Below are 21,902 nucleotides of genomic sequence, written 5' to 3'. Positions count from 1 at the left end.
CGGGTCTCAGAATCTGCCACAGGACCCCCGGGGACACAATTCAGACATCTCTCCAGGAAATGCCCGCAGAACAGCCCCACCTAGAGCCCCAGCACTAGGCACGATGGAGCAAGCGGGACGCCGTCAACTGTCCCAGTGTCTCCCCAAAGGCCCAGTAGCCACGTGGGCTGAGGCCGCAGCGCTCCCGGCTCAGCTCCGCACCGGACCCTGAGCACCTTCTCCCTCCGAGCCCACTGTGGACGTTGGGGAAGCGAGACTCACCAGCCTCAACCGGGATGGTCTTCTGGTAGGCGGAGGACACCTGTGCAACCTCCTCAAAGGTGGACGCGTTCTGCACACAGGAGAGGGGAGGACAGCGCTCTTCTCAGACTCCGCGCGCACGAAGCCTCACGGATCAACCACCAGAGCGTCCCCAAGTCCCGACAGCGCAGCGCACGCTCCTGGGTCCCGGGGCCTGGCCCACTCCCTCCGCACCCTGCCCAGCGTGCCTCAGCACCGCACGAGGGCACAGAGACGGCAGGGCGCCGTGCCCGTCATCCTCGCTACTCGGGAGGCTGATCTGACGCCAGCCCGCGCAGGAAATGTCGTGAGACCGTTACCTCAATAAACTACTCAGAAAAAACCAAGTGGCCCTGTGGGGCCAGTGGTAGAGCTCTCGTCTCGAGCAAAAGCAGCTCAGGGACAGCACGAGGAGCGGGGAAGAGGGGGAGCAGGAGGGAGAAGAGGAGGGGAGGAGGAGGGGAGGGAGGAGGGAGGAGGGAGACGAGGAGGGGGAGGAGATGCAGATCACACAGATGCTGCGTCTGCTGGGGACGGGCCAGGGCCTCTTCCGCAGCCCAGCCCGTCCCGCCCGCGGGGAGCCTCTGCTCCGTGGGTGAGGGCCGGGGCGCGTCCTGCCCTCTCCTAGTGGGGGTGAGCTTGCCTTCCTTTCCTTTTCATGGGCTCTCAGTTGGCAGTACCAGGCTGAGCTGGGCGCTGCCTGTCTGTCAGGGCTCCGAGAAGCATCCCACTCCAGGCCTCTGATGGAAGCCGAGGCGGGGCAAACACACCGCTTCCTGCGGCTTCACGCCAGCCGAGGGGCCCGAGAGACAGCCAGGGAAGGCTGGGACGGACACCGGGTCAGGTGGGCGCTCCGAGCCAAGCCCCAGCCCACACACGGAGCACGGCTTCCATCTGCTCACACTTCCGTCCCCCTCCTTCACGGGCCGGAGGAGGCGACGCTGACCTCCTCTGCGTCCACCCAGCAAGCACAAGCTCGGCAGACTATCCCAACCCCAGCACCCGCCAGACAGGACAGCCACTTCCTCAAACCCTGACCGCAAAGCCACAAGCCGCCCCGGGGCCTCCTCCGCCTCCTCTAAGCAGCTGACCACAGCCCTCGCGGGAGCCGGCGCCATCCAGCCCCTCGCGGACTCTGCCCCAACCTTCAGCCCCGCCGCCCTCCACCCCGCAGGCCCAGGGGCCGAGCTTCTCCACTCAATCCCAGCGCGGCTCCCCTGCGGACTGCCCTCCACCCTGCGGCCGGGCCGTGCCATCCACTCAGGACAGCCCTCGCGTGTCTGCCGGCTCCCAGCTTTGCCGCCCTGTTGCACAGTCGGCTCTGCGGCACGGGCAGTGCCCCTGCCCTCGCCCACGGCCGCACACCGCACCCCTGCTCTCGGTCCCTGAGCCATTTCCCACGCGAACTCCTGCTCACCCCCAAAACCCAAACTCGGGGGCCTGGGTCCTCTGAGGGAGCAGCCAGCTGTGAGCTCCACGGAGGCCGGTGTCACCGAGGAGCAGCCATGCTGCGGGCGAGCCCGGCAGAGCGGCGGGGAGGACTCAGTGCCACCAGGCAGCCGAGGACCCCACTTCCGACATCACTAGGCTAAGACGAGGCAGCCCTCACTCCAAAGCTTTGCACTGGTTCCCCAAGGCTTGAAAAGCAAAGACCGGCAGGAAGCTTCACACGGGAGCCCCTGGGAGAGGACTGGCGTCTTTCCACAGGAGCCTTCCCGCGGTGAGGAGCCTCGAATCAGCCTTGCACACATTGCAGGTGCCACACAACTGCAGTTCCAGCACCCAAGAGGTGGGGCAGGACGGGAGTGTTCGAAGCCGGCCTGGGTGAGACAGCAAGACCCCACCCAAAGAGGCCAGCACTGCCCCTCTCTCCAACCATCTGCAGAGGGCCCGATGTGCTTTGTCCAAGACAGTAGCCACTGGCCATGCGCACCCCCCCCACACCCCACCTGGCCACCCCACCCGCAGCCCTACGTGCCCACTCCGGTGTGACCTAGCTCTTCGCACATGGCCAACTCTCCATCTGAGCCAACGGGAGTCACGAGGTCTAAATAGCCATGTGTCCCCAAGGCCCCCACTAAAGTCAATGTCTGGACTCAGCTGAGGCCCCCTGCCCTGACTGCTAGGCTGGGGCCAGGCGGACTCGGCCTGCCTAGTCCCCAACTGGGAAGTAAACAGGTGTGGCTCACAGGGGCGCTGAGGGGCCAAGCGCCAAGCTCCCCAGGGGAACCCCAGCCCTCAGAGCTGAGCAGAGAGAGGACACCGACACAGCGACAGGCACGCCCAAACCTGCAGGCAGAGCACTGCCCGTCTCAAAGCTCACCTTATCCATCCGATCCTTCTGGACCCCGTACTTCCCGCCAAATCCTTTGGCGTAATCTGAAAGGTGGCGAGAGGAGGCTTGCTGTGAGGCCGGGCGCGGGCGGGGCGGGCCCGGGCTCACCGCAGGCGCATGCACACAGGTCCAGAGGCAGCCAGGAGACGCGCCCCGAGCCAAGGGCCGCCAGAGCTACCGGGGGACGGGCCGTCCTGGCCAGGCAAGTGTGGCGCTAGCCGCGGCGTGCGGTGCACAGGCGGGGGGGGGGAGGGGCCATGCATCGGCATTCTCGAGGGACTAGGAAGGGACGGGGCAAAGGCTGGCAGGACAGAAGCCGAGAAAGGCGGGCACAGGACAGGCCTTTGCAGTGGGCCACTTCAATAGCACAGTCTTCCGCACCAGCCAGGGGCCTTACTGCCATCTGTCTCCCGTGCGCCTGCTCAACTGAGCACTACATAGACACTCAGCTGCAGTGCTCTTGCTTTTTAAAAGAAAAAGAAACTCCATGTGGAAACCTTGCCAGCCAGCGGGGCTGCTGCAGCCACACATGTCCACGTGACAGTCCCACTGGCTGGCAGCAGGCGGCCAGGCTGGCCCAGCTCTGTCTCTTGTCTCCATTCTGCCCTGCCCTCTACCGTGGGCCTAGGTCCTGGTCCCCAGGGCCGGCCACTGAGGGCCACGGAGGGCTGCCACGCCAGCTCCGGCCTGCCTACCTACAAGGGTCTTCCTGGCTTTGTGGCTGCCATGTGGCTCTGTGTGGGGCAGGCTACACATGAACGGTGTCGGAAGTACGACACAAACGAGACACCAGCACAGACGCAACACAGAACCGACATGGAGCACCCCCTCCACCTCGGAGGCCGCTGCAGGAACTGAACACGACATAACCTGCCCACTGCCTCTGCCCTCCACCCCCACGAAGCCTGCGGGGCAGGGCACAGGGAAAAAGGGAGCGGGGAGAGGACCCAGGCCTGGGTGCGCAGCTCCCGCTCAGGGCTGGTGAACGAGGCCAGCGCCCTGGCAGGGAACCTGAAGCCTGGCTACGTGGGGCCACACTGCAAGGGGAGGCGGGGTGGGGACAACTGTGCCTTGCTGGGACTCGTGCTTGGCCAGTCTCTCCTTGTAATCAAACCCCACAGCGGAGGAGTCCTGCCTCTCGGACTGAACACCAAATCTGCCTCCGAAACCCGTCTTATAATCTGGAAATCCACAAGCAACAGCGGGGAGAGCAAACCAAGAGCAAAGACAGGTCAGGTTAGAACCACACGAGCAGCACACGCGTCCACGCAGGGCCCGATGGCCTCGGGGCGGTCGGGGAGGTGAAAGGCCCGACGGAAACCAGCATGTCCAAGCTGAGGCCTGAGCCAGCAGCGGGCAACTGAGAGACCCGCGACTACACTGGCAACCGGGCAGCAAGGCCACTCCATGCTGGGGCTGCTGGCCAGAGCGCGGCCCTGCGTGAGACCGGCTCCGCATGGGAAGAGGCTTGGCAAATGTCCCCCACAGCCCTGCTCCCCACTCCCCCCAGGACTCGTTTCCCTGGGACAGGCCACCTATTCTGATCAGGAAACACTGCCATTTCGGAGTGTACTGCACTGGGGAGACGGAGGCACAAGCTTGCCTAAGGGGCTCAAGGCCCTGGGTTCCATCCCCCGCACCACCAAATGAGCCACGGAACAGCCCACAGTGGGAGCCTCCCTCCGGGGGCGGGTGTGGTGGGAAGGCGGGGCCCTCCGGGTGGCACAGGACAGCGTCACACAGTGAGGACAGAACACCACTAGGACAGGAAAACAGTGGACAACTCAGGGATGGACCTAGGGATGAGGAAAGTTCCAGAAGGCCTGAGGAATGTACCTTTTTGGGACTCATGCAGCTGCAGCTTCTCCTGGTGATCCCAGCCAAGGGCACACTTGTCTTGTCTGTCTGTCTGCACACCAAACTTTCCTCCAAACCCTTTCACATAGTCTACGTGCACAACAGAAGGCCACGGTGGCCCGTCAGCAGGGGCGGGGCCCCCGGCAGGACACCGCAAGGAACACGGCCCGCACAGCTCCGGTCGCTGCCTGGCTAGTGTCGGGGAGGAGACCCTCCTCAGGGCGGCCAGAAAGCCAGCGGGTCTGTAACGTCAGGGCCCTGCCAGACAGACAGCCACAGAGCAGCTCCAATGCATGCGGCACGGACAGCACTGCGACCGGGGCACCGGGGGCACGTGCGGGGCGTGAGCCCAAGGCGAGCAACACCAAGACTGGGGCCCTAGAGCGCACACTCGCCCCGTTACAAGGGCATAGCCAACCCACGGCCACCCGCTTTCAGGGCTTCCCTTGTCCTACCCAATGCCCAGCCCCCAGGGAGTCCCCACTAGGGAGGGGGGATGGGGAGGGGAGGGGCGGGGCTCAGGCACCTTTCTGGGACTCGTGCTTCTCCGTCTTGCCCTGGTACTCGAAGCCCACGGCGCTCTTGTCCACATTGTCCTTGTCTATTCCGTACTTGCCACCAAACCCCCTGGAGTAATCTAGGGGGAACAGGAGCCACAAGAACCGTCAGCGGCAGGGTCTCAGGAGCCACTAAGAGGCGCTTTCACTACTCCATTCCTCCTCTTAAGAAGCCGGGCATCGGCTCAAAAAGTTTGTATGTCACTTTTGAGTCCTCAACTTCTACTTCCTGCACAGGACATGGGCAGGATTCTGCTCTACTTTATAGACTAAAATACATCCTTGCTATAGCGAAGTGAACTCCAAGAAAAAGAGGATATTTTTCCTGTATTGTTTTTTTTTCTTTTTGTCTTATTTGTTTATTTACAGAGAGGCACAGAACTGAAGGCACAAAGGGTGAACCACCACAGCAAGTGGTACTCGCTAGACAGTATACTGAAAATGAACTATACCACTGGTGGGTGGGGACGGGAGGGAAAAACTGGAGAGGAGGGAATTAGTGATACTGTCCAAAAAGAAATGTACTCTTTACCTGACAGATGTAATTATAACCACCTGTACGTCACCTTTACAATAACAAAAGTATTCAACACACACACACACACACACCCCCTTGCTACAACTTTTTAAAAAGCTGCTGGGTACAACTGGCTCACGCCTGAAACCCTAGCTACTCAGGAGACTAAAGATCTGAGGATCTCAGTTCAGTCTGAAGCCAGCCCAGGTGGGAAAGTCTTTGAGACTCATCTCCAATTAACCACCAGAAAAGCAGAAGTGGAGCTGTGGCTCAAAGTGGTAGAGCGCTAGCCTTAAGCAAAAGAACTCAGGGACAGTGTCCAGACCTCAGGTTCAAGCTCCAAGACTAACAACAAAAAAAAAGGCTGGGGGGCTGGGGATATGGCCTAGTGGCAAGAGTACCTGCCTCGTATACATGAGGCCCTGGGTTCGATTCCCCAGCACCACATATACAGAAAATGGCCAGAAGTGGCGCTGTGGCTCAAGTGGCAGAGTGCTAGCCTTGAGCAAGAAGAAGCCAGGGACAGTGCTCAGGCCCTGAGTCCAAGCCCCAGGACTGGCCCCCCCCCCAAAAAAAAAAGGCTGGAGATGTAGTTCAAGTACCTGGCAAACACGAAGTATTGAGTTCAAACCCCAATACTACAAACAAAGAAAGGGAAAATGAGGAGGGAAAGAGAGGGGAGGGAGGGAGGAAGGAGGGGAGGAAGGGAGGGAGGGAGGGAGAGAGGAGCGGAAGGAGGGAGAGAGGGAGGAAGGATGGATGAACGGTGCGCTTAGGCACTAGGATGGGAGAGATGTGCACCTTTCTGGGACTCGTGCTTCTCCGTCTTGCCCTGGTAGTCGAAGCCCACAGCGCTCTTGTCCACCCGGTCGGCCTGCACACCGTATTTGCCCCCAAAGCCACTGGAGTAGTCTAAGGCGACAGGACAGTCATCTTGGTGATGTTTCGTTTCGTTAAATGAAATCTGTCTTTAGGGTTACAGCTCCTAAGAAGGGTAGTATTCTAAAATGGACACGCCGCCCACAGCTCCTTCAGGGTGATATCGGCACGATGGAACTCTGACTCCTCCACTGCTGGGGGCCTTCATCTGTGCTGGCCAAACCCACTGGAAACTGACTGCTCAACGAGGATACCAGTGGCTCATCCTCGTTACTCAGGAGGCTGAGATCTGAGGATCTCAGTTTGAAGCCAGTCCAAGCTGTTCAGTCCATGAGGCTCTAATGTCCAATTAACCACCGAAAAGCTGAGAGACATCACAAGGCCCTGAGTTCAAGCCAGGTCAGCAGCTGAAAGCCTGGGCGGGGAGGTGGGGGGGCCCTGCTGCCTGGCTACACCCACGCCTCGCCCCAGTGCACTGCTTGTGGGCTGGGAGCTCTTTCCTGCATCACAAGCCTGCAAAAACTAACTGACTCCTCAAAAGGCGGAAGCAGATCACGAATGCCAGGCCAACCTAGACTAGAGACCTGTGTAATCCCAGCCTGAGAGGCAGGGATTAGAAGAGTAAGGCTCAAGGCTAAACCAGGCAGAAAATTAGTAAGATCCCGTTTCAATACACCGGGCATAGAAGTTTACACCTCTAATCCCAGATACACAAGAGGCACAGGTATAAACACTGAGCTCTGAGGCAAGGCCTACGCAAAAATCTAAGACTCTATCTTAAGAAATAGAAAGAGAATGGGAGCATGGCTGACGTCTCGACTACCGAGTGTGAGATCCTGAGTTTCAAACACCAGTCCTGCCAAGAAATGAGGCCGTGCAAACCACACCCTGCGCTGCGGGCGTGTGCGCGTGATGACGCAGACCGGGGGGCACCGCGCGATGAACGCTCAGCACCCAGCGGCGCGGCGCAGGGGCGCTGCCCACACCTGGCCGGGCTCACCTTTCTGGGAGGCGTGCTTCTCGGTCTTCCCCTGGTATTCGAAGCCTACAGCAGACTGAAACCACAAAAAAATGCAAGTGAACACATTCTTTAAATGCCTCTAAAACTATCACTTTTTTTTTTTTTAAGGCCAGGACCAGATTAGGAGAAAGCTTTTTTAAAGACAAAATCATGCTGTTGTTGTTGGTTTTTTTTTTGGGGGGGGGGGCAGGGGGTTTGACCCTTGGTTTCCTAAGCCAAGTACCAGTGGCAAGCGTGGCACCGTGCCCTTCCCCACGGCTCCACGGTGCCGCACGGCCCCCACACGCTCTGCTAGCCATAAGCAGGGTGCACGGCCCGAGCTGGGGACTCCCGTCACCCCACGTTCCAGGCACAGAAACGTGCAGCGACTAGGCCACAAGCCAGTTCTCGACACCTCAGCTCAGCCAGAGCACCCACCATGAAGAATCTGACAGCTAAAGAGGAGAGAGAAGGTGGGGGCCCCAGTGCAGACCACAGCCCTGAGACACATGTGCAAAGCATGCGCAGAGGACTGGACGGAACGTGGGTCCTGCTGGCCCACTGGGGCCCCATCTCATCAGGCACCTGCAGAAGAGTTGCCAGGGGCCATGTCCACAGCCATCACAGCCGGGGCCTTCCTTTCCTTGCATTATACCGGCCTGCTGCCTCCCTGTTGGTGAGGGCAGTGGGCGCGGAGGGCCTGGGAGGTCGTGCTGCACGTGGCAGCAGCGTGTAGGGTGTGGGCACCGTAGGCAGCGCGGTCCCCAGGACACATCACACCCCTCCCCCGCCTTCCCCGAATCCCAGCACTCACCTGATCAACTCTGTCCATCTGGACACCAAACTTGCCCCCAAAACCCCGGACTGAGTCAACCTGCGAGCAGTGCTTGGAAAGTTTGGACTGGTACTCGTGGCCGACGGCGGACTGGAATGGAGCACAAAGACAAACCGCATGTCACCGGCACACATCCATCTGTGCCACACTGCCACCCACCCCCACCCCCCTCAGTGTCACCCACACCCACCCCCCTCATTGTCACACACATCCACCCCCGTCACCCACACCCACGCCCTCAGTGTCACCCACACACATCCACTCCCCTCAGTGTCGCCCACACCCACACCCTCAGTGTCACCCACGCCCTCAGTGTCACCCACACCCACACCCTCAGTGTCACCCACGCCCTCAGTGTCACCCACACCCTCAGTGTCACCCACACCCTCAGTGTCACCCACACCCTCAGTGTCGCCCACACCCACGCCCTCAGTGTCACCCACACCCTCAGTGTCACCCATGCCCTCACTGTTACCCACACCCACGCCCTCAGTGTCACCCACAACCTCAGTGTCACCCACGCCCTCACTGTTACCCACACCCATGCCCTCAGTGTCACCCACGCCCTCAGTGTCACCCACACCCACGCCCTCAGTGTCACCCACGCCCTCAGTGTCACCCACGCCCTCAGTGTCACCCACGCCCTCACTGTTACCCACACCCATGCCCTCAGTGTCACCCACACCCAGGCCCTCAGTGTCACCCACACCCACACCCTCAGTGTCACCCACGCCCTCAGTGTCACTCACACCCACGCCCTCAGTGTCACCCACACCCACGCCCTCAGTGTCACCCACGCCCTCAGTGTCACCCACACCCACGCCCTCAGTGTCACCCACACCCTCAGTGTCACCCACGCCCTCAGTGTCACCCACGCCCTCAGTGTCACCCACACCCTCAGTGTCACTCACACCCACACCCTCAGTGTCACCCATGCCCTCAGTGTCACCCACGCCCTCAGTGTCACCCACACCCACACCCTCAGTGTCACCCACGCCCTCAGTGTCACCCACACCCTCGCCCTGTCACTCATGCCGTGTGTCACCCAAACCCTCAGTGTTGCCCACACCCACACCCTCAGTGTCGCCCACACCCACGCCCTCAATGTCACCTACACCCTCAGTGTCACCCACACCCACACCCTCAGTGTCACCCACGCCCTCAGTGTCACCCACGCCCTCAGTGTCACCCACGCCCTCAGTGTCACCCACACCCTCAGTGTCACCCACGCCCTCAGTGTCACCCACGCCCTCAGTGTCACTCACGCCCTCAGTGTCACCCACGCCCTCAGTGTCACCCACACCCTGTGTCACCCACACCCTGTGTCACCCACGCCCTCAGTGTCACCCACACCCACACCCTCAGTGTCACCCACACCCTCAGTGTCACCCATGCCCTCAGTGTCACCCACACCCTCAGTGTCACCCACACCCTCAGTGTCACTCACGCCCTCAGTGTCGCCCACACCCTCACTGTCACCCACGCCCTCAGTGTCACCCACACCCTCACTGTCACCCACACCCTCAGTGTCGCCCACACCCTCAGTGTCACCCACACCCTCAGTGTCACTCACGCCCTCAGTGTCGCCCACAGCCTCACTGTTACCCACGCCCTCAGTGTCACCCACACCCTCACTGTCACCCACACCCACACCCTCAGTGTCGCCCACACCCACGCCCTCAGTGTCACCCACACCCTCAGTGTCGCCCACACCCTCAGGGTCATCCACACCCACGCCCCTCAGTGTCACCCACACCCTGTCCACAGTGTAGTTCACATACACCCACACCTTTTGGTGTCACTTGTACACACGCATGCAGCAGTCACCCACACACATTCACTCCCCCTTAGTGTCACCATGTCCAGAGGAGACAGGGAGTCCCCTCCCCCGAGGAGGGTAGCAACCCCCCTCCGTGGGGACATTTCCAGGGACACAGGTCTCCACTGAAGTCGGCACTTCCAACCGCATAGCCCGTGACTGGGACAATGCATCTGCCTGGCTAACTGCAAGGCAAGGCAGGAGCCGGCCTGTCCCCGGCTGGCACAGCACATTCCGTGACCCCATCCGTGAAAGAAGAAGGTGCGGGGGCCTCCTGGTCACACGTGGACCGTGGGACATGACGGCCAGGATGCCGCACACACCCCACCTGGCGTCAGCCGACACTGCCCGAGGTGCTGCCCCCGCGTGGCCCAGCCCTCCCGCAGGGCAGCGCCCCCGCGTGTGGAGAGGGCGCGTGCCCCCACGGGGTCACCTGAGCCAGCCTTCTCACCCCACCGGCCAGATCCTCGGGACAGCCAACCCGACCCCGCGGGCCTCCCCTGGCTGTTGACCTACCAGTGCGAGGGACAGCGGGGCCCTGAACTTGGGCAGTGGTCACCACATGGGGGACACCTATGTCCCTCGTCCTGAAAGACTTTGGAGCTACGATGCTGTCCTTCCCGGGCCCATGCTGAGCCCATTGCTGTGGCAATGATCGGGCCACGGAACATGCCCCCCCAAGCCCCGGAGACAGCTGCCCTCGGCCTCTGGAGCCTCACCCAAGACAGGTGGGCAAGGGCCACAAAAGCGGCCCCACCACAGGACTCGTCAGCACGCTCCCCGAGAAAGGAGCCGCGAGGGAGCGGTTCTAAGAGCGTGGCGGGCGACTGGGCTTCGTGGCTGGCCTGTGGTCCCGCGTTTCATCTCCCAATGCCAGGGCAGCCAACGTGGGGACAGGTGGGCAGGAAGCCCGCAGGAGGGACCCTGACCACCTCTATCCTGAGAGAAGCGCGCCGTGAGCTCAGACAACGGCGTCGCGGAGCGGCAGGGGCGCCATCCACACCCCGCTCGCCGACAGCACCGTTCTAAAGCCGACACCACCTCAGTGCTCACCGACGGGACCCAGCCTTCTTTCAGTTTCTAGAGCGGACAAATTACAAACAGCCAGGCAAATGTTCCTGAGAGTCTTGCAGCACTGCCATGGGGGGTGGGGGGAACACCCTAAACCAGCAGGGTGGAATGGACGGCGGTGGCGGCGGTGCCACCAGCAGCACCCTCGGCGCCTCCAGGACAGACAGGGCCTGAGCTGCAGGTTTAAGGACTGGTGACATCAGCCAACAAGGGGACCAGGCGGGTACAATCACAGCTATCACAGTCCCCAACCCAGACCTGAGAGCCCAAGTTCTAAAAGAACTCTGTCATGTCTGGAACTGCATTCCGTGCCTGCGAGCCTGAGCCGCATCGGGATGGCGGGGGGCGGGGGGGGGGCCCTTCTGGTTGACAGATGGGTCTGCTCGCTCACCTGGTTTTCATTTTGCTTTCTACTGGTACTGGGGCTTGAACTCAGGGCTTCTGCTCTCCCGAGACTTTTTTGTGATTGTGGCTGGTGCTCTACCACTTGAGCCACACCTCCACTGCAAGCTTTTTGGGGGTTAACTGGAGATAAAGAGTGGAGGAATTTCCTGCCTGGGCTGGCTTCAAACCAAGATCCTCAGATCCCAGCCTCCTGAATAGCATTATAGGCATGAGCCACCAGTGCCCGGCTTGCTCTGGCTGTTAAAAGACCACTAGACTTCTTCTAGAATCCCAACAATTCTTCTCTCACCCTCTCTCTCTCTCTCTTTTTTTTGCCAATCCTAGGGCTTGAACTCAGGACCTGGGCACTGTCCCTGGTTTCTTTTTGCTCAAGGCTAGCACTCTGCCACTTGAGCCACAGCGCCACTTCTGGCTTTTCCTGTATATGTGGTACTGAGGAATTGAACCCAGGGCTTCCTGCATGGTAGGCAAGCACTCTTAACACTAGGCCACATTCCCGGCCCGACGATTCTTCTCTCCACATTGCCTGCTTAGCGAGGGTACACACGGGAAGAAGGACACACTGACAGCCAACAAGCGCTCTGTCCCCATCAGACTACAGCTCTGGGCACTCTCTGGCTGTGGTGGAGGTGCCTGGGCCCCCAGTCCACTCTGCTTCCTGAAGCAGACACTAACCAGATGCAGCATGCAGCAAGGGAGGGGGGAATGAAGTACCACCTGACCCTCACCCCGCTTCTGCCGCCTGTTAGAACAATCTCATGGGTCTCGGACACAGAAATTCACCTGGACAACAATGCCTGCGCAGTGTCAAGACCTGCTTTACTGAAGAGGTGCCCACGCTCACCTGTCTACGGCCACTCCTCCGTGAGGGAACCAGCTGAGCCTCCTGGGGGAACACTGGCTCCCCTTTCCTAGGAAGAGAGGTCCTGAAGCCCCTTACCTCGCCACTGGGCGCCAGTGGCTCACGCCTGTGTCCTAGCTACTCAGGAGGCTGAGATTTAAGGATCGCAGTTCAAAGCCAGCCCAGATAGGAAAGTCAATGAGACAATTCTCCAAAATTAACCACTGAAGAGCCAGAAGTAACAATGCAGCCCAAATGGTAAAATGCCAGTCTTGAACTTAGGAAAGCTCAGGGACAGCACCTAGGTCTGGCACGCAAAAAAAAAAAAAAACTTGCTAGGTTTAGTCCATAGCTTCTGTTGCCATCTGCAAGGCAATGGGCGATCACTAGGACTGCTCACAGGGGCTCACCAGAGCTGTTACCCAGAACATACCTCCCCCCGCCTGGCTAGCACTCAGGCGCCCCAGGAGGCCCAGGCTGCTCCCTGAAACCAACAGACGCACATGGGCGGTTGGCCAGGAGGTGGTAGGACTGTTGTGTGTGATGCAAACACACAATGGCTGGTGACACTGGCCAGTGGGCAGGCACCAAGCAGCGGTGAGCAGGACGTCTGTGGTCAGGACTTGGCCCTGCCCACAAACCCTGCCTACTCACCGACCCTCCCCAGCCCCTCTGACCTGTCCAAGAGCTGCTGGAGAAGGGAGCAAGAGCCGTGGACGGTCCAGTCAGGAGGACGCTCAGCCCCTGGCCTCCGCAAGCCGCTCGCACTGCGCAGCTAGGTGGTGACTCCCCGCACGGCCGCCCCGCAAGCACTTACTTTATCCATCCTGTCCTGCTCCACACCAAACTTCCCGCCGTAGCCATGGGAGGCTTTGGGTCCCGTCTCCAGCTCCTTCTCCTTGAGGGTCTGGTGTTCCTGGAAGACGTTTTCTCTCAGCTTGTGGATGCTGGAGGCAGAGACGAAGGGGGGGACCATCAGACACACAAACAGAGCTGCCCAGGGCAAATGGAGCCAGGTGCCAACATGTCAAATGCCACGGCACCGCCCTTCCCGCCCATTTCCACCTTTCCCTGACTAGGGCCCCTCGTGTGTCCATGGGTCACCCCGCAACCTCAAGCAGCTCTGCTGTAACCCGGGCTTCACATCATTTGGGGAAAAGCTGCTCAATTTAGTAGCTCTGTGAGGAGGAGGAAACAAGTCAAAGGTCCCAACCTCAGATCCCCAAGGCCACTCCCTGGACGAGAACCGGTGGCACTGAATCCTGAGTTAGCCCTTATTTTTATTATTTTTATTGGTCATGGGGCTTGAACTTAGGGCCTGGGTGCTGACCCTCAGCTCCTTTTGCTCAAGGTCAGCACTCTCCCACTTTGAGCCACAGCTCCACTTCCGGTTTTCTGAGGGTTAGCTGGAGGTAATAATCTCATGGACTTTCCTGCCCAGGCTGGCTTCAACGCAGTCCTTAGAAGTCAGCCTCCTGAGTAGCCGGGGTGACAGGGGGGAGCCACATGTACCTGGCCCTTTTGTTCATTTCTGGTAGTGAATTGGCGCTAAGAGCCTGGCGAGGATGCAGCTCCGTGACAAAGCACTTGCCTGGCAAGACCAACATCCTGGCTTTGACATCCAGTATAAAAAAAAAAAAAGAACTTTCCTTCCAGGACTGGCCTCAAACAGCAATCCTCAGATCCCAGCCTCAAGTGTGGCTAGGATTACAGGCAGAAGCCACTGGGACCTGGCCATGAGTTCATCCTTTTAAGACTCCAAAAGTATGATAGACTACACTATCATTGCTGCACTATATTATTGCTGCACTAATCAGCACAGCCAAGTATGGAAAGTCTAGAGGCCCTACAATGGACAAATGGATCAAGAAAATGTTTACATACATATATAAACATTTATATATATACATACATACACAAACACATTTGTTTATATATTTATATGTATAAAAACATTTATTTATATATTTACACACACACGTGTGTTTGTGTATCTAGTCATCTATGAGGAAGATTATGTCATTTGCAGGAAAATGGCTAAACCTAGAAAAGTTATGAAGTGAAATGTCAACTCAGAGACAAAAGGATGTGTATTTTCTTTCGTATGTGTAAATTAGATTTAAAATATAAAATAAAAACAGAGAGCCGGGCACCGGTGTCTCATGCCTGTCATCCTAGCTGGTCAGGAGGCTGAGATCTGAGATCGCGGCAGTTCCAAGCCAGCCCAGGCAGGAAAGCCCGGGAGACGTTTATTTGTGGGAAGCACCACAGATGTCGGGAACTCGCCCTTCCCTCGTAGTCCTGGGGAATGTGACCCGCTTAGAGACCAGCTGCATTCTCCCATCCAACCCAGGCACATCAACAGGAAGCAGAGGGGCTGAGCAGAGGTCTGCAGATGGGGCCAACAACCCAAGGCTACCCTCGACTCCCGGCCTTCCTCATTCCAGCTCCTCTGCAACCTGGCCCTGAGCTGCAAAGATACAGGGCTGGCATTGATATAGTTCCACAGACACACTCGCTCAGTTCCCCTCCACACCTCAGGCGATTCCGAATGGCTGTAATTCAGTTCTCATCACTCAACTATTAAATCTGCAGGGCGCCAGAGCACTGCACTCCCAGGCCCCTTCTGGGGAGTGTGGGCAGAGCAAGCAGAGGAACCAACGTGAGTCTACAGGCCGCCACGCACACTGCCTTCTTCTGGAGGCAGGCCCTAAACCTTCCTCAGCCAAAGACATCGCAGGGAGGCATGTCAGGGGTTCCCCGAGACTGAGCGGGTCCTCCCCTCAGCGAGGCTACAGACACAGGTCGGGACTGAGAAGCCCCTCTCAAGCCAGCACAGGTTGAAGCCGGCAACGGTCTGTGTGCTGTGTGAGCCTGCGCAGGCCTGCGCACTCGGCAAATGTCTCTCCATCTGCACTTCCTGACCAGAAAGCAAGTGGCACACACTGCCGGCTCTTGTTAACAGGATCGCGTCCGAAACAAGGACACGCTCCCGCCTCCCGTTTCAGGCTTCCCCACAGCCTCCCACTCAGCTCTCACCATACTCAACCACCACGGACTGCAAGAACAGGGGCTTCTGGTCTGCTCCTGGAAGGGCCCCACCCTTCTAAGGGAAGAGCTGTAACTAACTCCACTTCTAAGGGAAGAGCTGTAACTAACTCCACTTCTAAGGGAAGAGCTGTAACTAACTCCACTTCTAAGGGAAGAGCTGTAACTAACTGTTCCTTGATACAAAGCCCCGCATGTGCAAGTGGAGTCGGCACAAAGAGAACTGCACAGGGAAACGTCACGGGATGCCTGTGCATAAAGACAATCAATGCAGGCATCGATGCGTGCGTCCTGTCCGCCTCCCCCTCCGGAAGCAGCAGTAAGCTAACCCAGAGGCTTACTTGATGTGCTCCTGGTGCCCAGACCCCTGCACGGTTTTGGCGCCCCATCTTTGCTCCTTTTCACTCACATCATTCTGCAAAGAAAAACAAGCAGTAGCTGGCGCAGTCCACATGGGTGAACAAGCAAACAACCCAACCCGACAAAAACCCGGGAGAAGGCCACGCAGACTGACTCCTACCACAAAATCAGGGTCAGTCTCCCAGTCATCAGCTCCCCCGTCGTCCTGGGCGATGGACACGGCATGGCCTGCCGACGCTTTCCACATCTGCAAGGGCAGCACTGAGGTTAGAGAACAGCACGAGAGTCAGGTGCTAACTGCCACCGGCTCTGTTGCAGGCGGCGACAGAAATACTGTGGCTTCACTACCACTCCGTTAAAGCTGCTTCCAAGCAGAAAAAGACGTATTTGGGGCTGCACACAGGGCGAATGTCACGTTACATTTACTTTACCACCCGTTTAGAAAGCACTCATTCTGGCTGCAAGTACTCAGTGACTGTGCTCATTTACACTGGTAACTTAATAAATGTTTCAAGCCAGCGAGCGGAGGTTGGCTCTGCCATCTACTCAGGACAGTCCACAGCACTCGGGAAGGCCAGGTCTCCCCGTCCCAGGGCCTCCAGAAGCGACATCACCGGTGTCGTCTGCCAGAGGCAGTGACGTATCTCGAGACACCAACACACAAGTCCCGCTTCCTGTAACCTCACGCGCCGGAGCTCTGTCGGGGCGTGCATGGACTCCTTCCCCACCAGACACAATCTCCCTTAGGCCAGGAAGGAATGGAAGAGAAACTAGATCAACCAGAGCTCCGGCCAGGGCTCGGAACACAGGGAGCCCGATTCCCTCTGGGCTCCCCACGGGGGTGTGGGCCTTGAATCCCACGGGACAAACGGTCTCGGCTAGCTCGAAAACCCAGCTTCTCCGCTCTTCCTGCAGCTCTGCCAGGCCTCAAGTCCACACCCAAGATGCCAGTGAGGGTTGGGACAAGGGGAGGGGCACAGTGAAGATCTGTGCCACCAGGTGGAGGGGGACATAAAATGGCCATCTTGAGCTTTACCTAGAAGCCCCTCACGTGGCAACAGCTTCCCAGACAGGCTCAGCTCCCGACAGGACTTTAGGGAGCAGAGGAACACACCACGAGGCCAGACCAGACAGCCCCCTGGCCCCCTGGGTGGGTACCAAGGACTGCCCCTGGGAAAGGCTGCGTGGGGGGCCGCGGTGCCAAGTGTGGACGTAGGGGGCCGCCCTCCATTTCGCCCACTGGGGGGCTCAGGGAAGGCGAGGCCGACTCACGAAGGTGGAGGAGGGCAGCTCCCGCCGACTACCTCTCATTCCCATCGGGGAAAGGTGGGAGGAGTGGGACCTGTCACCTGGGGCCTCCCAGCTCCCAGGAGGTGGTGCGGAGAAGAGGCTGGCCAGTCCCCAGGGAGACGGCAAGGTCTCCAGCTCCTCCGTTCCAGAGCTGTCTGCAACTCCCTTTATCATCTTTTTCTTTTTCTTAAGGGGCACAATTAGGGGACGGACAGTACTGAGGTTTGAATACCGGACTCGAGATTGCTAAGCAAGCACTCGACCACCTAAGCCGTGCCACCAGTCCTGCTTTTTGCTGGTTTTTCAGGCAGGGTCCGGAGCTAACTGCTTCTGGGGTGAGTCTGGAGGCTGTGATATGTCAACCTCCTGAGCTGCTGGGGTTACAGGCGTCGCCACCATGCCTGACCTGACCCCGGCTGGCTTCAAACCTCCAGCCTCAGACCTCAGCCTCCTGAGTAGCCAGGAGGCCCGGCATGGGCACCGGCGCCCGGTTCTGATTTTAGTTTTTAAGCCATGACATTTATTTTCAGGAAAATCCCAACATCCCAACGCAAAGAACAGCCCCAGGCCCCCAGTGTACTGAGGGGATTTCACCCTCACTCCTAGAGGAGAAAACTGGGGTGTTCGCCATCCACACACCTTTCTTTCTCGCTGTCCGGAGGCAGAGGCGGCTCACCGTGGGTTTGAAACTCGGTGATGCAGCGAGGAGCCACCGGGCATGGGGAGCACTCTTCTGTAGAGACAAGGAGGAAGCACACAGGCTGTCAGCTGGCAGCCTCCGCACAAAGCCCCACGTGTGGAGGCCTTAGGGGAACCTCAGAGACGCCCCAGACATAACAAGGTTTCTTAAAGCACTCTGGACAGAGGGCAGGAGGCTGGCATTCTACTAATCCAGACGCTCAACACAACAGCTAGAGAGGGAAGCTCAAAGACCTTCCCAGTGCATGCCATCTGTTCTCAGGGCCTCCACTGTCCTCCCAGGACTCCTGGGCTTCCAACTTAGGACATTGGTAAAGATAATAAAATCTTACTACTACAAGGTTTTGTTTTATTTCTAGGAACAAAAACCAGAGGCAGGACAATTTCTAGTTCAAGGCTAGCATGGGCTACACAGCAAGACACGGCCTCACAACAACTCAAAATGATAACAAGATAATAAAAAGAGGAAGTGGCGCTGTGGCTCAAGTGGTAGAGCACTAGCCTTGAGCTGAAGAGCTCAGGGACAGCGCCCAGGCCCTGAGTTCAAGCACCACGACCAACAAAAACAAAACAAACCCCAAATAATAACAAGAAATCAGCATGGAGTGACGATGGCTCATGCTTATAAATCCTAGCAACTCAGGCAAAGATGTGAGGGTTGCAGTTTCAAGTTAGCCCTGGCAGAAAAGTCTAGAAGACTCTTAGCTCCAGTCAACCACCAAAAGGACAAAAAGCCAGAAGTAAAGCTGTAGTTCAAGTGGAAGAGTACTAGCTTTGAGGGAAAAAGCTCAGGAACGGCACCCAGGCCAAGTTCAAATTCCAAGACTGGAACCAAAAAAAACAACAATGTGCTTCAAAAGCCACCATCAAGAAAGCACAAAGAACCAGGCACACAGCACGCGCTGGCAGTCCTAACACTTGGGAGGATCAAGTAGATCTGCCTGAAGCCAGGAGGTTCAGCATAGCGTGGGCAACAGAGACCCACCTCATGAAAGGGTTTGGGGGCGCAGTGGGCTGTCTGTAGCTCAGCGGGGCTACACAGTTCAGCGGTAAAGCACATGCTCCGTATGTTCAAGGCCCTGTATTCCATCTCCGACACAGAGAGGGGGAGGGGGCACGACAGGGTTATGGGTTATGGAGAAACGGGGTGTCAAACGCTGACATACAGTGCTGATGGGAACTGAGGATGGGAAGATGGGTTAGCCGCAGGTACCACATGGCCCAGCAACTCACAAGAGCAAGGAGAGCCAAAGTCCACACAAAGCCTTGCACGTGGATGCTTAGATAGCGGCAGTGTGGAACAGCCTGAAAGAGGGAACTGTGCCAACACCCACACACCAAGCAACATTACAGCTGCACAATGGAATAGTAGTCAGTCATAAAAAGGAGTAACTACACACTGCACTGTGAATGAACCCTGAAGACATGAAGCCCAGAACAGCCTGATCCAGAGACCACAGGCTGCAGCCTCGTTCATATGCAATGCACAGAGCTGTGGACAAAGTACATCAGTGGCTGCCCACTGGGAAGTCATGGCTGAAAGGTACAGGCTTCTGTCTTTTTGAAGGGCTGAACTCTCGCTGTGGCTGGGACTACTCTGTGCTCCTATAGTTCCTTCTAGCGGTGATAAAACTGTCCAAAAGATGACAAGAAGGGATGGTTGCCCCCTCTGTAAATATACAAAAAAAACAAACAAAAAAACCCCACTGCAGAGTACATTTGGGGTGGGTTTTTTGTGTTGAGGAAGGGAAGGCTGTGCTATGTAGCCCTGGCTGGTCTTGTTTTCTTTTCTTCTTTTTTTTTTTTTTAAGTGACAATACAATTACTTCATCTTTTTATAATCGTCAAGTAGTTGTATTATAAAAGGGTTTCAGTTGAACACTGTCCTTGTTTTCAAGGCCTCCAGAGTGCTTGAACTGCACTCTCTAAATGGGCAAATCGCATGGTATGTGAATTATATTGCAATAAAGTGGTTACAAAACACCCTGTTGAACAGATAATGCTTCCACCCAACAGGAATGCTGTCTTCCTTTCCCTTCCAACATTCCCACATGCCGAGTACACTGCGCCAGTGGTCCGCTCTGCTGCATACAAGCAAACATCTCCGCCCCATCACAGAACTTTTTTTTTTTTTAATGGATGTGGGTCTTGAACTCTGTGCTTGGGCGTTGTCCCTGAGCTCTTCAGCTCAGGGCTAGCGCTTTACCACTTGAGCCACAGCACCACTTCCTCAAAGAACATCTTATTGGCCTGACGAACACACAGCCCAGAGCCAGCTTTCCAGAAACCTGTGTACCACAGCACAGCAAAAAGCTAGAGAGCGCAAATGCAGCCGGTTGGCCCAGGCAGCCGCAGAAGGCCCTTCCTAACACCCCAGGATTCAGCAGTGCACCCTGCATTTTAGGGCCAGGCCCAGAGAAGGGACCACTAAAGGGCAAGCTGGCCCCTGCTGTCAGTTGCCCTGGACAAAGAACCCCACACACAAGCCAGGGAAGGGCTGGCAAGACCCAGGGACCACTGTGTACCTCCAGAGGGCACAGACAGGTGAATCACCATTGTGCTCAAAGCCTTCTGTAAGTGTGGGTCTGTCTGCCAGGCCTGGAGTTTATACACTTCTCCTGGCTTCTTCCATTCAAGGCTGGCACTCTCCAACTTGAGCCACAGCTCCATTTGCAGTTTTTTGTTTATTAAATTGGAGCTGAGTCTTAGGGTGATCAAATGGGATCCTCAGCTCTCGAGCTCCTGAGTGGCTAGGATTACAGGGGTGAGCCACAAGGACCTGGCTTGCGCTCACAATTCCAAGCCTTGTGAAGACCCATCCATCACAGACTCTCCATTCAAAGCCCACCCAGCACTGGCTGCTCAAGGAGATGAGATCTAAGGATAATAGTTCAAAGCCAGCCCAGACGGGAAAGCCAATGAGATTCTTGTCGACACTTAAATACCCCCAAACCAGAAGGCGTGGCTCAAGTGGTAGAGTGCCAGCTCTGAGTAAAAAAGCTGAGTGCGTGACACCGCCTAGGCCCTGAGTTCGGGCCCCGGTACCCGCGCCGCGCGCGCACGCAGGCCCGCGGCTAGGGAGGACCGGCGATCGGAGGCCCCTCGGCACCCAGCTCTTCATTCGGTGTCTGACCTGACCGATACCGCTCCGACCCGAGCCTGGCGTTGACTCAGGCTGGAGCCGGTGACTCACCGCGCGCGCCCCAACCCCGGGAGCCCGGCGGCGCTCCCACCCTCAGCGCGCCCGGCCCGGGGAGCCGGGGGAGCCGGGGAGCCGGGAGCGCAGCCCCAGGCCCGGGCCGCCCAGGGGCGGGCGGACCCCCACCGCGGAGCCCGGCGGGAGGGACCACGGGCCCCGGCCCCAGACCCCCGCACACCCCGGCAGCCCCGCCGCGGCGCAGGGCGGGCCGCCGACCCCCTGGCGGGGCGGCCCGGGCGCGCGGGGCCCGGAACCCGGTCCGCGGGCGGGCCCGGCTGCCGCGGACGCCGCGGACCCGGACGCCCCGTCCCCGCCCGCCGCGACGCCCGGCCCCCGCGCCCCTCGGGCCGCCGCTCGGCTAGGCCGCGGCGGGCTCCGCAGCGCCCGGGCCCCAGCTCCACAGCGGCCGCGCCCGCCCGCCCGCTCCCCGACCCCGAAACCGCGAGCGGAAGCGCGGCCAGACGGCCGCTTCCGCCCCGCTCCTCGCGGCTCCCCGGGGCCTCCCGCCCGCGTCCGCTCACCGCCGCAGTCCCGGCCCGCGCCCGGCCCGCGTCGCGCCCGCAGCTCCCGGCCCGCTCACTTCCGGCTCCCGGGGGCGGGGCCGCATCCGGGACCCGCGAGGCCACGCCCCCTCCGGCGCGCACGCTCCCGGCCTGGACAGCCAGGCCTCCGCCGTCGGCCCCGCACCCAGCCCCAGCCCCAGCCCCCAGCCCCGTCCCGCCCCGCCCTTCCACCCACCGTCCACCCCGCACCCGTCCCGCCCTTCCACCCAGCCCCCACCCCGCACCCGTCCCGCCCTTCCACCCAGCCCCCACCCCGCACCCGTCCCGCCCTTCCACCCACCGTCCACCCCGCACCCGTCCCGCCCTTCCACCCACCGTCCACCCCGCACCCGTCCCGCCCTTCCACCC

General features: G+C 58.9%; 1 protein-coding gene across 4 annotated transcripts in view; it reads right to left on the bottom strand.

Moving 5' to 3' along the window:
• Cttn (cortactin) overlaps positions 1 to 21,570 on the bottom strand; it is a 29,526-nt gene extending 7,956 nt beyond the window's left edge. Inside the window, exons 1-13 of one of the 4 annotated variants that reach the window (XM_048359705.1) lie at positions 21,513 to 21,568; positions 17,733 to 17,826; positions 15,964 to 16,050; positions 15,785 to 15,858; positions 13,213 to 13,342; positions 8,239 to 8,349; positions 7,425 to 7,479; positions 6,347 to 6,457; positions 4,998 to 5,108; positions 4,451 to 4,561; positions 3,685 to 3,795; positions 2,603 to 2,658; positions 262 to 331 (exon numbers count right to left, since the gene is read on the bottom strand). In XM_048359705.1, coding sequence (XP_048215662.1) covers positions 262 to 331; positions 2,603 to 2,658; positions 3,685 to 3,795; positions 4,451 to 4,561; positions 4,998 to 5,108; positions 6,347 to 6,457; positions 7,425 to 7,479; positions 8,239 to 8,349; positions 13,213 to 13,342; positions 15,785 to 15,858; positions 15,964 to 16,050 — 1,027 coding nt within the window. In that variant the 5' untranslated portion in view covers positions 17,733 to 17,826; positions 21,513 to 21,568. Of the gene's footprint in view, positions 1 to 261; positions 332 to 2,602; positions 2,659 to 3,684; positions 3,796 to 4,450; positions 4,562 to 4,997; positions 5,109 to 6,346; positions 6,458 to 7,424; positions 7,480 to 8,238; positions 8,350 to 13,212; positions 13,343 to 15,784; positions 15,859 to 15,963; positions 16,051 to 17,732; positions 17,827 to 21,512 lie in introns of all 4 variants that reach the window. The other 3 variants (XM_048359707.1, XM_048359706.1, XM_048359708.1) reach the window with 3 other exon arrangements.
• Positions 21,571 to 21,902: the final 332 nt, after the last annotated feature.

This window comes from Perognathus longimembris, chromosome 13, assembly GCF_023159225.1.
Source record: "Perognathus longimembris pacificus isolate PPM17 chromosome 13, ASM2315922v1, whole genome shotgun sequence".
Lineage (NCBI taxonomy): Eukaryota > Metazoa > Chordata > Mammalia > Rodentia > Heteromyidae > Perognathus > Perognathus longimembris.
This window is presented reverse-complemented; position numbering and strand designations above follow the sequence as displayed.